Source organism: Somniosus microcephalus, unplaced genomic scaffold (genome assembly GCF_052327205.1).
Source record: "Somniosus microcephalus isolate GS21.2 unplaced genomic scaffold, FLI_Smic_1.0 scaffold1923, whole genome shotgun sequence".
NCBI classification, from domain to species: domain Eukaryota; kingdom Metazoa; phylum Chordata; class Chondrichthyes; order Squaliformes; family Somniosidae; genus Somniosus; species Somniosus microcephalus.
Window position 1 is genome coordinate 1121 of NW_028227110.1, and position 14851 is coordinate 15971.

The following is a 14851-nucleotide window of genomic DNA, read 5'->3' on the forward strand; positions in this document are numbered from 1 at the left end:
AAGAAAAAGATACAACTCACACAGCTACATTTATGCTGCAGTTTTTTTTCCAAACAGACAAAAATAGTAAGACAGCGTTTTTTCACACCCACCAAAAATAACATTGCCGAATCAATAAAATTGTTTCGGGGACCGGGGAGAGTGAGAAGGAGGACAGAGAGGGAGAGAATTACAAAGAACATCACCGATAATAAACATTTTAATAATCAAAATGTTATTTTGGAGATCTTGGCTAGATCACAGAAGCACTTTGGTGCATTCTGCAGTCAAATATAAGTTCTCCCCATCTCAAAAATACATCAGTTAAAAGATGGTCACTTAAGAAGGCTATGTTGGAAGAACTAGGGTAGTGTCTTCTCTCGTTAGGATCAACATTGCGAGTACCTGGCTTCTGATAAACCCATCCTGGTAGAACCAGATTTGGTCATCCATTCCCGTGCCTTCTAAAGCCTGCACTCGCACCATTTTGATATCATTCAATTCTCCAGCGAATGTCATGAATGCTCCAGTACATCTGTTTTGTAGCCTAAAATACACTCGTCTCTGTAAACAAAAAGAGAATGGGTAAATGTCACAAATGTTTTTCAATTTTTTTTTAATGCTATAGATTGTTGCAAGTTTAAGCCACATCTTTTGCACATATGCATTATTTATTTGGCGCATATGGAAATCCCAAAGTTGCACTGACTGCTCCGAAACTGGCTGTGCTGTGCCCCCGCCCGCCACCCAGCACCCCGCCCCCCCCTTCCAGAGCTGGCAATCTGTGTAATCAGGCAAGTCAGGGAAACTGACAAAAACATCAGCTCTTCCACAGTAAGTGTGCTGTTAAATTCCCCACTAAACGTTAGACCCAAAGGGATTAGGTGTAACTGGGGTTGTGACAGCATTATTACTGCTAGACAAATGTTAGGGGCCTGGAAAACTAATGTTAATTTTGTGCAGTGTGAAATTTGCTCATTAATAAAAATTAACATTTTTAAGAAACTTTTCAAAGTTTGGCCATCTTTATTTGAGGTTTGCCTATTCCCCATGCGAGGGCCCCAATCTTTGTTTTGCTCTCTCTAACATTTTTAAAAAGTTAGAATTTTGAGAGCTTACTCACTTCCTTGTTTGCTGTCCCCGAGAAGTCTGCATTTCGATTGGCTGCTTAGACTGCCTGTTGATGTCACAGCAGTTCGAACAAGGGAATCCCAACTTCCACTGATTTGAATTGAAGGTCGGAAAACCCAAAGTTCTCGTCACAGAGATCACGAGATCCCTGTGCGAAGCGCACTTCGGGGCCAACGGTAAACGTCTTTGCTTCACTGACGACCGCAAATTCCGGGCCGTTATTATTTTTCCACAAAAGAATCCGTCAATATAACTTTTCTCCAATAGGTGTCACTAGCACTTTTGATCAGATGAGCAAGGATGTCTCACAGACATCACTAACAGGTTAGCACTTAAAATTTCACATACCAAATCTTTGTATCTGCACATGTACAGACCTGAATCAAGGGGCGTAGGGAACCAATCCTGTGCCATCCAGTGTGCTGGTGCCAGTTGGGTATCTGACAGGACTCTAGCAAAATCTGGCGACCTCTGTAGTTACTGCATTCATAAGCAACCCACCTGTTTTGCATAATAAATCAAAAACTTTTTTTTTTTTTTTTTTAAAACACATTTGAGCATTAAAACACAAAATTCCTCTAGAATGGTGCATGCAGGATGTCTTTATAATTAAATACTGAACATCATTTGAAGAACCTAGGGTTGAGGAACAGTCACTAATGTACTAGGATTCTTGTACTGAATTCATAAGCAATGAAAAATAAATTGGTGCAAAGATACTTAGAGCAGTTGAATTACAATTTGATTGAACTGTTCTTGCTCCAGCAAGACCAACAGTCTTGACAACTTAATAGTAGCACATTGGCTCACGTTGACCCAACAATGGAGAAGCAAATAAAAACAGAAAATGCTGGAAATACTCAGCAGGTCAGGCAGCGTGGAGAGAGAAAGAGAGTTAATGTTTCAGGTCGATGACCCTTCGTCAGAACGAAACGTTAACTCTGTTTCTCACTCTACAGATGCTGCCTGACCTGCTGTGTATTTCCAGCATTTTCTGTTTTTATTTCAGATTTCCAGCATCTGCAGTATTTTGCTTTTGTAATGGAGAAGCAAACGTTGACTCCAGTACAACTGAGCCATTCACCAATGCATTTCACACTGAAACCATCTCAGCCAATTACAAGTCAGACCACCTTTGCTTTGCAGACTCCTACAGAAAGTAGGTAGAGACAGACATCAATTCCCCTACATTACGACAGTGACTACACTTCAAAAGTATGTCACTGGCTGTAAAGCACTTTGGGATGTCCCGAGAACGTAAAAGGTGAAAGTTTATTCTTTCTTTCTCTAAAAAGCACAATACTACTGAGTATATGCAAATACCTACACATCTACACATGGGCTGTAGTGTTCCGGGTTTCGGAGGAAACTGGAGAAACCCCACCAGTTGGCTGGGCCAGCGTGAGTGAGGCAATGTTGTTTAATTTTGCCCCATAGTCCTGCTGACCACCAGATGTGCAAGTTTACATACACACTGGCTCTTTTATAGAACGTACTAACTCCTCTTCAATGCAATTCTTAATCCACCTCTATGCGACAGATATTTATCAGTCATCACATTTAAAACCAAAATAAAATATTTAATATTTGTTGAGACTATTAGACCATTTGAGAATCTGCATTACTGTAATTGTTTCTTTTTTACAACCAACTTTAGTGAGAATCCTGACACTATAGAGTTAAATATAATTTGGAGATAATGAACATGCAATAGTTACAACTTAAGTCTTCCAACACTTTGGCATGGTCTGGTCACGAGAGTGTCCGGTGTATTAAATGTTTTGGGACAAGGATGTACTTACATGCCACCGTTAACTTTGACAGAAAAGATGTGGTTATTGTATCCTTGTAACGCCAGGTTCAGCATTTCTGAAGCAAGTTCAATTTTCTTTCCTTCAAATTTCTCCCGTGAAAAAAGGATTATGCCTGGCATGGAGAAGCACTGTGAAAACAAAAAAAATGTTTGAATTCCTTTCAGTAGGAAGAATTGAGGAGAGGCAATATAAACAAAATGGTACAATTTTAAAAGGGGTGCAGGAACAGAGGCCTGGATGTGTACGTGCACATCTTTGAAGGTCGCAGGTCAAGTCGAGAAGGCTGTTAAAAAGACATACAGGATCCTTGGCTTTATAAATAGAGGCAGAGAGTACAAAAGTCATGATGTTATGCTAAACCTTTTATAAAACACTGGTTAGGCCACAGCTGGAGTATTGCGGCCAATTTAGGAAGGATGTGAAGGCCTTAGAGGAGGTGCAGAGGAGATTTACTAGAATGGTACCAGGGATGAAAGAATTCAGGTACGTGGATAGACTGGAGAAACTGGAGCTGTTCTCCTTAGAGCAGAGAAGGTAAAGGGGAGATTTGACAGAGGAGTTCAAAATTTTGAAGGGTTTTGATAGAGTAAATAAGGAGAAAGTGTTTTCAGTGGCAGAAGGGTCGGTAACCAAAGGAGACAGATTTAAGGTCATTGGCAAAAGAACCAGCGGCAACATGACAACAAAAAAAAAATTCTCAGCGAGTTATTGTTAATCTGGAATGCACTGCTTGAAAGGGTGGAAGCAGATTCAATAGTAAAAGGTAATTGGATAAATACTTGAAGGGGTGAAATTTGTAGGGCTATGGGGAAAGAGCAGGGGAGTGGGATTAATTGGATAGCTCTTTCAAAGAGCTGGCACAGGCACGATGGGCCGAATAGCCCCCTTCCGTGCTTTATGATTCTATCCCTCACTTTATTAGCATATAAAGGTGCTGCAAGCTCGATCAGGGGAAATCTAAATACAAATTTAGGAGATAAAGGATGCGAGTAGTACCACTGCGATCTAAAAACAATTTTGTATTAAAAAGTTAAACAAAGCACATCTTCTTATGCATTGCTGTTCCGGGATGGACCTGGTGCTCAAGCAATAGAGGGGCAGGGATCCCCAACAGCAAACTGGAATTCAAGTCCTTCCCAACTGATCTTTCCACGTTTGTTGAGGATGCGAGTTTTCATACTGTATAAAGGTTATATTAAAGAAGCACAGTTGCACAGCTACCATACATATTTTATAAGAGAAAATAACTTCTTTTGTTCGAGGACGTGCGTGTCTGTCATCTATGAACTGAAGTACAAAGATTAGGATCTGATGCTGTGACCGTGTCTGTAAAGTCTGTAGGTTGTGCAGTAAATAACTTCAGAGACTTTAGAAGTACAAACAAAACAGGTCTTTACTATTCAGAGGTCTGGGCGATTTCTGCCCTAGTTAACGTATCACAACCCTTATATACTGGTGTGGTCACTATCGGTATTACAGTATACATGAGCCAATAGATAGTGCCACCCTAAAGTAGTGCTCTTAAAGGCGAACGGTTACATTCTATAGTTCCCTTAAAGGTAAACGGTTACATACACAACACTCCTCCCTTCCTAGCTTATTACTTACAGAATCCCGTTAAACATACAATCTTCAACTTTATATAAACAGTTTGCAGATATACTCTCGATGGAGTCAACGTCATAACAATTTACAGATATACTCTCAATGGAGTCAACGTCATATAACAGTTTACAAACATACTCTCAGCGGAATCAGTTTACAGGTTCAGTCTCTGTGGGAACAGTTCATAAATTCAGTCTCTGGTATTAATTCGTTCCAGACAGCATCCTCCATAGCCTTTTTTTTTTTTTTTTTTTTTTTTTTTACAGCTTGTACTTTCATCCTGTTGAACCAGCAGTGCGGACTTATACAACCCACTGGCTGTCTTGATAATGTCCCTGGATTTTTTTTACAAATTTAGCACCTTTCGTAGTGTTCGGACTGAGGTAGTAGAAGTAATAATATTTTAAACAGTTATTATTTTCTGCTGCTTCTTTTTCTTTTCTGCCTTTTTGAAACTCTCCGAGCTCTTTTCCCGGCTGCCATCTGTAGCGCCACCAACTCTCTATGTTCCTTAGACCTTAAGTGCTTCCTCAGGATTTCAGCACTTTGGGAGTTCCCATCACAATTTGGGCAGACCACATCCTCATAACATTCGGTGTCACTCAACAGGTCAAAAACCCTTCTTCAAAGCAATCATATTCATCCTGCTCTTCCTCGGATGTCTGCCCTTCCTTCCCTCCTGGCCTCATTTGTGCGTTCAATCCTTTCCCTTCCTTCAGGGATTTCGTTATCAGGCTATTTAATCCTTCTACTGAAGTAGCTGTTTCCCCATTCTCCTGTTTCCCTGGACGTAATTCAGCGTACTCCTCCATTTCATCCATCATTTTCTCCAATGCTTTCATCTTCTCTTCCTCTTGTACTTTGGCTTCCAGTGCTTGGAGAAGTTGCGCCTCGATGCTCTCTAGCTCATGTTCAGGGCCCATTCCCAGTTGAAACTGTTCTTCAAGTCGGTCAACCTCGGTAATTGCCGCCTCATATTTGTCTTGGGCTTCCTTCCATATTTTTATGAGTTCTGCCATGTCTTTCACCTCTACATCCTCATCTATGTATGGAACTTCTACCGATGAGTCTGTCTTGGCCCTGAGCTCCTCAAGAATTTCCTGCAGCCTTTGGACTTCTTGCTCATGTTCAACCTTGAGTTGCTCATATACTTCCAACGAAACTAGCTTTTCGGAGGTTGCTGAGTTAACCCCCTCCAGAATTGTAGTCTGGCCTGTTCATACTGTTTTTTCAACTTCTCCGCACTCTGCTTGTAAGGAGTCGTAGAGAAGAACTGGAATAAAATCCTGGCTTCCTGAAGATTCCTCTTCATTTGTTTCTTTCGCAATTTCCTGTTGAGTTCAGCCAAGGCTGCCTATGCTATCTGCCTCTCGAAGTCTCACTGCCATCAACTCTTCTTTATTCTTGCAGTCCATCTCAGCCATTTCCCGTTTACTTTCATTTAACTGAGTGAGTAGTCCCTTATTTTGGGCTGAGAGATATTGCACCTTCTCATGTAGACCCTTGCACTCCTTCTCTGCTTGACATAGCTGATTACCGCTGATTTGGTTCTGCGTTTCAAGTTCCAACATCCTTTGCTTAGCTTCTTTCAGTTTCGCCGCTATAAGCTCCTCTTGCAACATGGCCACATTATTCTCATCAGGTAAAGAAGCGTTTCTCTTTTCCATGTCCAAGATTTGTTTCTGCATCTCCTTAAGAGCACCCTGTGATTCAACTTCTCTTAACTTTGCCTGCACTAGCTCCGTCTCTAATTTGCAGAACAAAATCCTCAGTGCAGCGTGATTTGCCCTTCTGCTGTATCTCTAGATCATGCAAATATTCTAACCCCTGAACATCATCAGGGAGATGTGATCGGTAATTGGTCACGATGGCTCTATGGTCGCTCTCTGCTTGAGCCAGTAGGTTCTGTTGTCTTTCCAGACTCTCCCATTCGGTGTCATAGAACTTTTTCATTGTTTTCATCTCTTGTACGAGGCGGTAACTTAATTGTTCTAATTGTTGTTGTACTTTGAAATAGCGTTGAGTTCGAGCCCGGTGTTCCTCCGTAATGCATATGTCTGTAGCTTGAACAGACTCAGAATTCTCTGTCTTTATGCACGCCATCGATTTCCCAACCTTAGTCCGTGAGTTAATGTTAACCTTGTTTTTCATACATAAGCTGGACTTATCGTCTTCCCGGCTCAGAGTCTGAGCTGCTTGTCTGCACCGAGTCCTCACTCGTCATTGCTTGTCGGTAGTGCCATTCCATGTCTATTTTCTTGATCCACTCCCATCCTAGAAGTGGTGGTCCTCCCTCAGGTAGTACGTACAAATTCATTCTTGGGTGTACTTTACCCCTATCTCTCACCTTGACTCTTATTTTCCCCATGGGGTATACGCGATGCCCCGTGTATGTCTGTAATACGAACTTGGTATTTCTTAAGGGTATGTGAGAGAATAGTCGGTGGTAGTCCTTTTGGTTGATGACTGATACAGCTGATCCCGTGTCCAGCTCCATTCGTACTTGGACTCCAGCTATTTTTAGTGTGACCCAGATCGTCTGTAGATCAGTTACTTTACCCACATTGTGGATTCTCAGACCATCCAACTCCTGGCTGTTTGGGTCTGAGTCTGAATTTTGTTCATCTGAACTCTTTTCAGCCACCTGATGCACCTTGTTGTACTTTTCTTGTGGTGGTGGCTTCCTTTGTTTGTTGGTCTTCTTTCTGGACCTGCATACCTTCGCGATGTGACCCAGTTTGCCACATTTCCTGCACTCTTGGTTCTTAAACCAGCACTGATTCTGGTCGTGCGTTGTCTTTCCACAATGGTAGCATTTGGGAGTGCTTGCTGTAATTTGGTCCACCCCGAGTGCCGCCGCCTTTAGCTGCATTTCCGCCGTCCCTTTCGCTGCGGCTTCGTGCGATGAAGCTATGAGGACAGCCCTGTCCAGTGTGAGGTCGTTTTCTTCCAGAAGTCGCTTCTGCGTTCCTTCTTTGGCCAAGCCGCATACGAACTTGTCCCGCAGCGCCTCTGTCAAATTCCCTCCAAACTGGCAGTATTTCGCTAGCTTACGCAGTTCGACTAAGTATTCCGCATTGCTTTCATCTTGCCTCTGGGTTCTGGCGTAAAATTTAAATCGTTCAGCCAGCATCAACGGTGTGGGGTTCAAGTGATCCTTCAACACTGTTACGATCTCTTCGAAGGTCTGGTCCACTGGTTTAACTGGTGCTATTAGATGTTTCAAAAGCCCGTATGTTTTTGCTCCCATCGAATTTAACAAAGTTATTGCCTTGTTGTCATCCTCAATTTCGTTGGCTACGCAATATATTTCTATGCGTTCCACATACGTGGCCCAATCTTCTATTTCTGCATTAAAGTCATTAATATTTCCTCGCTTAGGCATCTTCTTCTCTTTTTGAGAACAGTACAAGTATTACTTTACTTATTAATTTTCTTCTCTCTTCTTGAGAACACACCAGCCTTTCTGAAAAATCTTATTACTTTTCTGAAATTCTTAATAATTTCCAAGATGGCGGTTTCCCACTTCTTCCTTCTTCTTCAGCGGTTTTCCCCGAAAAATGGCGGCTTTCCCGCGCTTCTCGCTCTCCCCGCCCACTTCAATGGCGGTTTTCCCGCGCTTGGCGGTCTTCACCCGGTCCCCCGACGCCGTCTGTCAGCCCGAGTGCGGTCCTTATCTATAATGCGATCGCTGGATCGCGAAGCGGCTGCCGGCCCTTATCTGTAGATCCGATCGCTCTCGCGGCTCTCGGCCCTTATCTGGAGATGCGATCGCTGGCTTGCAACGCCTCCCGCTCGGCTCTGGCTCCCCCGCTCGCGCGGCTCTCGGCTCTGACACTCCCGCGCCTACTCGCAGGCTCAGCGCTTCGTGGCAGCGGTTGCTGCACGGCTTCTCACATTGCCCGCGGTCCGGCTGTCACCCGACGCCGTTGGACCCGAATGCTTTGCCCTTCTCCTCCAAATACTTCTACCCCGTTTTTTTAAAAATTTATTTGTTTTAACTACTCACAGTCTCTTCGGCCGCCTTGTTTTAGGCTGATTGGCTCGCTCAAGATGTGGTAGCAGGGTAATCTGTGCCTGTTGCTGCCGCAGCTTTGCTGTTAATCTTCCAGCTTCCAGTAAGTACTATACTTTTAGTAGACGGAGCCTCGTGTTTTCTTTTTGAAGCTCTCTGCTACTGGTTAGTCTTGCCGCAGGGTACGATCGGACTCGTCGCCACTGTAAAGTCTGTAGGTTGTGCAGTAAATAACTTCAGAGACTTTAGAAGTACAAACAAAACAGGTCTTTACTATTCAGAGGTCTGGGCGATTTCTGCCCTAGTTAACGTATCACAACCCTTATATACTGGTGTGGTCACTATCGGTATTACAGTATACATGAGCCAATAGATAGTGCCACCCTAAAGTAGTGCTCTTAAAGGCGAACGGTTACATTCTATAGTTCCCTTAAAGGTAAACGGTTACATACACAACAGTGTCGGTGCGGACAGACACGGCACGTTTCCAGGATGAGTTATGTATCTTCCACTTGGAATAGAAAATTGGCAGCTGTTTTGTTGCAGGACAGATTAACAGTATCAGAAATGACCTCAGTAAAAGCGTAAATATCTAAGCGATACTTACAAAGCCTACGGTCTTCACGGATTTGATACAGGCATCATTTGCACATCCTATTATGATCAAATCAGGATAACTTCCAGCCTCAAGTATATATTGGTTACCAGTGAAATTCTCTGCATCAGAAGCCACCCAGCTGCAAGAGACACGTACAATGGATCGATTAGTTTCCTTTCTGGGCACCCAGTTTCATGCTCTCCCAGGACAGGTATTATGCAGTCAGATACAAAGTAAAGCTCTCCTAATACAAAACAAAAATTAGGTTCAGAGTATGAAATGTCTATTAAGCCCCCTCAAACCATGTGTTTTATACTGTTTTGTTGATGCTGTTTTAAGGCTACACTAAAATCAGTCCTTCACCCTCTCCCCACTGGGGGGGGGGGGGGGGGGGGGGAAGACATAAAAATCAACGTAATGTTAATATTTCTATTATCCTCAACCCCTTCTCAATAGATATCCTCCTCCATCTCAGAAGAGAAACCCTGCTGCACCAATTTTTATTTCTTATTTTTTAATTTTCACTTCCGTCAATTTCAGGAAAAATATCCTGCCAGATTGCCAATTTAGTATCACTCCATGCCTACTAGTAATCAGGTTCAGAAACCCCAACGCATTTGAAAAGAACCTTACAGCCAGAAGTCTTCCTATCTGTATTAGCTGCAATCAAATCGCATCCCCTAAAGTGAAAGGCCAGTGACTAACCATACATATACACCTTTTGCAGTAGGTCCAATCAAGCAGTACTCAGTGCCAACCATTGAACATGTGTGAGGATCCCCAAAGGAAGGAGAACAGACAAATCATTTTCAATAAAATGTCTTGCATGCCAACGGTCTCGACAGAGGAGCACTTCGCTCGGTAGGTGGATTTGTGTGTCTTTGTAGTGAATGAGACTCTCTCACACTGAACGATAAGTACTGCACATTGAAACTTTATAGATTAAAATTTAAGACAGTTCATCTGGAGGAACTGTTAAAAATCCACTATTTAGCGTGGATTATTCCTCAAAAAGATTAGCTGTTTATACGATGATGCATTGAAAATAAAAAAACATTAAAATACATCTAACATCAATATTAAAATGTCCTACTTATCCAATTGTTCAGTTAAAACAATTATAATTGTGCCCCACAACCACCTTATCAAGGGACCTTAAATCATGTCATGATCTAAGTTAATTGCACTCACTTGCCAGACAGAACTTTGCAGGACTTGGGTGAAAACCCAGCTGGAAATTGGACTGTGTCCACGTCGAAGACTTCAGCACTGCCTTGAAATTCAGGCTCCGAAAAAAACTGCACCTGAACATCATCAAGAGTTTTACCGATAATTAAAAGACATACGATATGCTTGAAATAGATACAGAACAAATCAAAAATAATCAAAATGCTAATATAGCAAACACCCTAACTTAATCTTAGGTGATGAAAATATATAAAAACTCAAGAAGGCAAGCTCTCATTCATTTAGCTATGTCAAAAAAGCTTCCATATGTAAAATGTACTGCTTCAATATTTCAGCTCTGTTATTTGCTTTAAACCACAGATTGTGATAATTTACTCTAAATTACAGAAGTCTTACTGAAATCACAATCACAATTTAATTTGAGGAAATCCCCGTTCAAAGTTTACCCACACACTCATCAGGAACCCTCAACAAATATTGACAGAACAAAAGTAAATGAACATATGAAACTTTGTACCATACCTTGAACTTAGATAGCTCACCGTCGTCCATATCCTGTAAAAAAAAAGATTGAGGTTTACTACTACCTCTTAAATTCTAGAGCAGAGCAGGGAACTCACTAAAGGAAGACCTAATTACCATTAGTGGCTATAGTCTCTTTATCCCCTCTCTTCCCCCCCCCCCCGACTAAAATAGCTACTTACCTGAAGTGACTAAATGGAGAATGGTTAATATCATGCCTTGTTGTTAAACAGCCGAGCTAATACGTATGACTTATTCACAGTATCTGCTGAGATGACTAAACATCACAGTCATCCTCCCCATGAAGAGGAAAGGTGTGTACAAAGCAGATATCACAAAATAGACATAGATAAGAAAGTCCATTCTGCCATTCTTAATTCATCCAAATATACATTCTTAAATTATTCTGGGTTCCTGCCTCCACTACCCTACCCAGAGATCCATACCATGTCTTGATCATTCTGTGGGAAGAACAACATCCTGACATCAGTCATAAATGGGCCTTTTTCTAATTTCAACCAAAGCCTCCTTTATTTGCCTTGCATTTCTATGGCGCATTTCACGACAACCGGATGTCTCAAAGCGCTTTACAGCCAATGGAGTATTTTTGAAGTGTAGTCACTGTTGTAATGTGGGAAATGTGGCAGCCAATTTGCACAGCAATCTCCCACAAACAGCAATGTGATAATGACCAGATAACCTATTTTTTATGTTATGTTGATTGAGGGACAAATATTGGCCAGGACAGTGGGGATAACTCCCCTGACCTCCTTCGAAATAGTGCCATGGGATCTTCTACGTCCACTTGAGAAAGCAAACAGGCCTCAGTTTAACGTCTCATCCAAAAGACAGCACTGCACTGGAGTGTCAACCTAGGTTTATGTGCTCAAGTCCCTGGAGTGGGATTTGAACCCACAACCTTCTGACTCAGAGGCAAGTGACACTGAGCCACAGCTGACACATAGCAAAATGTATGGTAGTTTGGGAAGCAGAGAAGGAACAAAATAGCATTACAAGTATAGTTGGTTGGAGCGTAGGAATTTCTCTGCAATACATGCGGAGGAGCAGAGAGGTGCAAGACTGAGGTGCTACAGTGTCACCACTGGCAGGAGGGTGCAAGTACACCATAACAAATTTACAGAGATAGTTTCCGTTATAGATGTGAACAAAGCAATTTATAATGGCAAATATTGAAGAAATTGTGGAAAAAACGAAGGCCGGTTTTGTCAAAAGGAAGTGCACACAGACATGACATTTTTAATATATTATAGGCATCTACAATAGATACATTTACCACATAATAAAATGTGCTAAGGTTGATACGCGAAGCAGCCAGGGAGATAAATACCACTTCAGCAGGAATGGTTTATTTCAGCAGTTTTATGCAATTGTTACCCAGCTGGTCTCAAATGTTAAAGTCAAGATGAAATTGGAGCAATGTGTTCTGCAAACATTTTTTCGGAAGGGAAGGGGAACACCCTGATTGCTTTTTCTCCAGTCTTCCCTTCTGTTTCAAATAGTTGTACTCCAATGTTAAAACAAAACAAGGAGAAAACAAGTGATTTAACTTGCCAGAAATGTTACTTTTTCTTGTAAAAGACACTTGTGCCACTGGAATATTTTTGAATCATCAGCACGGTCTGTTCAATTCTCGCCTCAATTTTAAACACACAAAAGGGGTAAATTTAAAACACCTACCACTAGAACAGGTTGAACGGAGGAGATCTTAAAATTCGCTGCTCCCCAATCTTCGTAGCTGCTGTACAGCCCCTTCTCCAGAACGTACTGTTCTCCTGTGAAATCAGTATTCTCATATGCAACCCAGCTACAAATCAAGGTGAGAATGCACTTGTTACTCTTACTGAGCTATTTAACTAGCATATAAGTGGGACTGTTCAATTTTAGCGACTCTTGGAATTTCAACATTGGAACAAGCACATTATTGAAAGAGCCATGGATTTCAACAACAAGCCTATAGTTACATTTCCAGTCCGGAATATTTTGTTGCATGGAGCATTACTGAAAATGGACATTAAGCCTTTCATAAGAACATGAGCCTGCCCCGCCATTCAATAAGATCATGGCTGATCTGATCTTGGCCTCAACTCCACTTTCCCGCCCGTTCCCCATAACCTTCGACTCCCCTGCAGCTCAAATATCTGTCAATCTCCGCATTGAATATATTCAATGACCCCGCCTCCACAGCTCTCTGGGGTAGAGAATTCCAAAGATTCACGACCCTCAGAAGAAATTCCTCCTCATCTCTGTCTTAAATGGGAGACCCCTTATTCTGAAACTGTGCCCCCTAGTTCTAGATTCCCCCACGAGGGGAAACATCCTCCCTGCATCTACCCTGTCAAGCCCCCTCAGAATCTTATATGTTTCAATAAGATCACCTCTCATTCTTCTAAACTCCAATGAGTATAGGCCCAACCTTTCTTCATAAGACAACCCCTTCATCTCAGGAATTAACCTAGTGAACCTTCTCTGAACTGTCTCCAATGCAAGGATATCCGTCCTTAAATAAGGAGACTAAAATTGCACAAAGTATTCCAGGTGTGGTCTCACCAGCGCCCTGTGCAGTTGTTGCAAGACTTCCCTACTTTTATACTCCATCCCCCTTGCAATAAAAGCCAACATTCCATTTGCCTTCCTAATTACTTGCTGTACCTGCTGCTAACTTTTTGTGTTTCATGTACTGGGACCCGCAGATCCCTTTGTATCGCAGCATTTTGTAGTCTCACTCCATTTAAGCATAATAATTTGCTTTTTCATTCTTCCTTCCAAAGTGGATAACCTCACATTTTCTCACATTATGCTCCATCTGCCAAATTTTTGCCCACTCACTTAACCTATCTAGATCCCTTCGCAGACTGTGTCCTCCTCACAACTTGCTTTCCCACCTATCTTTGTATCATCAGCACATTTGGTTACAGTACACTCGGTCCCTTCAGCCAAGTCATTAATATAGATTGTAAATAGTTGAGGCCCCAGCACTGATCCCTGTGGCACCCCACTAGTTACAGTTTGCCAAATGACCCATTTATCCCGACTCCGTTTTCTGTTAGTTAGCCAATCCTCCATCCATGTGAATATATTACCCCCAACCCCATGAGCTCTTATCTTGTGCAGTAAACTTTTAAGTAGCACATTATCGAATGCCTTCTGGAAATCCAAATACACTACATCTACTGGTTCCCCTTTATCCACCCTGCTCGTTACATCCTCAAAGAATTCTGGTAAATTTGTCAAACACTATTTCCCTTTCATAAAACCATGTTGACTCTGCTTGATTGTATTATGATTTTCTAAATGTCATGCTATTACTTCCTTAATAATGGATCACGTCTCTGCTGGTATTTTTCCACGAGTCTCTGCTTATTCCCCGTGCCCTTTAATATTACCTTTTCTCCCCCCAATCATCATTTGCCTAATTCCCTTTTAAAAGAACTTATGGACATGACTTCAACGATAAGTTTGTGGCAGAGAATTCCACATTCCCACTGTCCTCTGTACAAATAAAGTTTATCTTTAATCTCCACTTTAATTCTTTGTTTATTTTAAATTTGGGTCTTATCATTACCTTCTCACTGACCAGTGGAGGTAATCTCAGTATTTGCCTCATCATATCGCTTCATAATCTTGAACACCTTCTCAGTTATCAGGATTGCTGATTTCTCCACATGCAATTAAACCTGCATCACAATGGGGCAATGGGAGTTGTGTTTATTGCAAGGCAAGACTAGGCAATGTCCTTTAGGGAAGGAAACTGGTCTGGCCTATATGTCAATCCAGACCACACCATTGTAGTTGACTTTCAACAGCCCTCTGGCATGGGCTAGCAAGCCACTCAATTCAAGAATGCTGCTCACCATCACGTTCTCAGGGCAACTAGGGATGGGCAATAAATATCGGCCTTGCCCACATCCCAAGAATGAATAAAAAAATACAAAGCGACAGCTAGCAACCATGCTCCACCATTCCGAAAGAACTAGTGTG

General features: G+C 42.0%; 1 protein-coding gene across 1 annotated transcript; it reads right to left on the reverse strand.

Annotated features, from left to right (window-relative positions):
* Positions 1-327: 327 nt before the first annotated feature.
* LOC147080180 (beta/gamma crystallin domain-containing protein 1-like) lies at positions 328-12741 on the reverse strand. Its single transcript, XM_085981237.1, has 7 exons — positions 12551-12741; positions 10853-10885; positions 10334-10446; positions 9152-9281; positions 2913-3052; positions 1488-1611; positions 328-543 (listed from the first exon to the last, which is right to left on the reverse strand). Exons 2-7 carry the CDS (start codon positions 10880-10882, stop codon positions 328-330), a joined length of 753 nt encoding a protein of 250 aa, XP_085837363.1. The 5' UTR covers positions 10883-10885; positions 12551-12741.
* Positions 12742-14851: the final 2110 nt, after the last annotated feature.

Excerpts from the sequence above, each read along its gene's own strand:
- LOC147080180 (XM_085981237.1), bottom strand. The coding sequence starts at position 10,882 with ATGGACGACGGTGAGCTATCTAAGTTCAAG. Across the intron at positions 10,447-10,852 it reads GTGAGCTATCTAAGTTCAAG|GTGCAGTTTTTTTCGGAGCC; the intron begins GTATGGTACAAA and ends GATGATGTTCAG. Across the intron at positions 1,612-2,912 it reads GTCAAAGTTAACGGTGGCAT|GTGGGTTGCTTATGAATGCA; the intron begins GTAAGTACATCC and ends TATGCAAAACAG.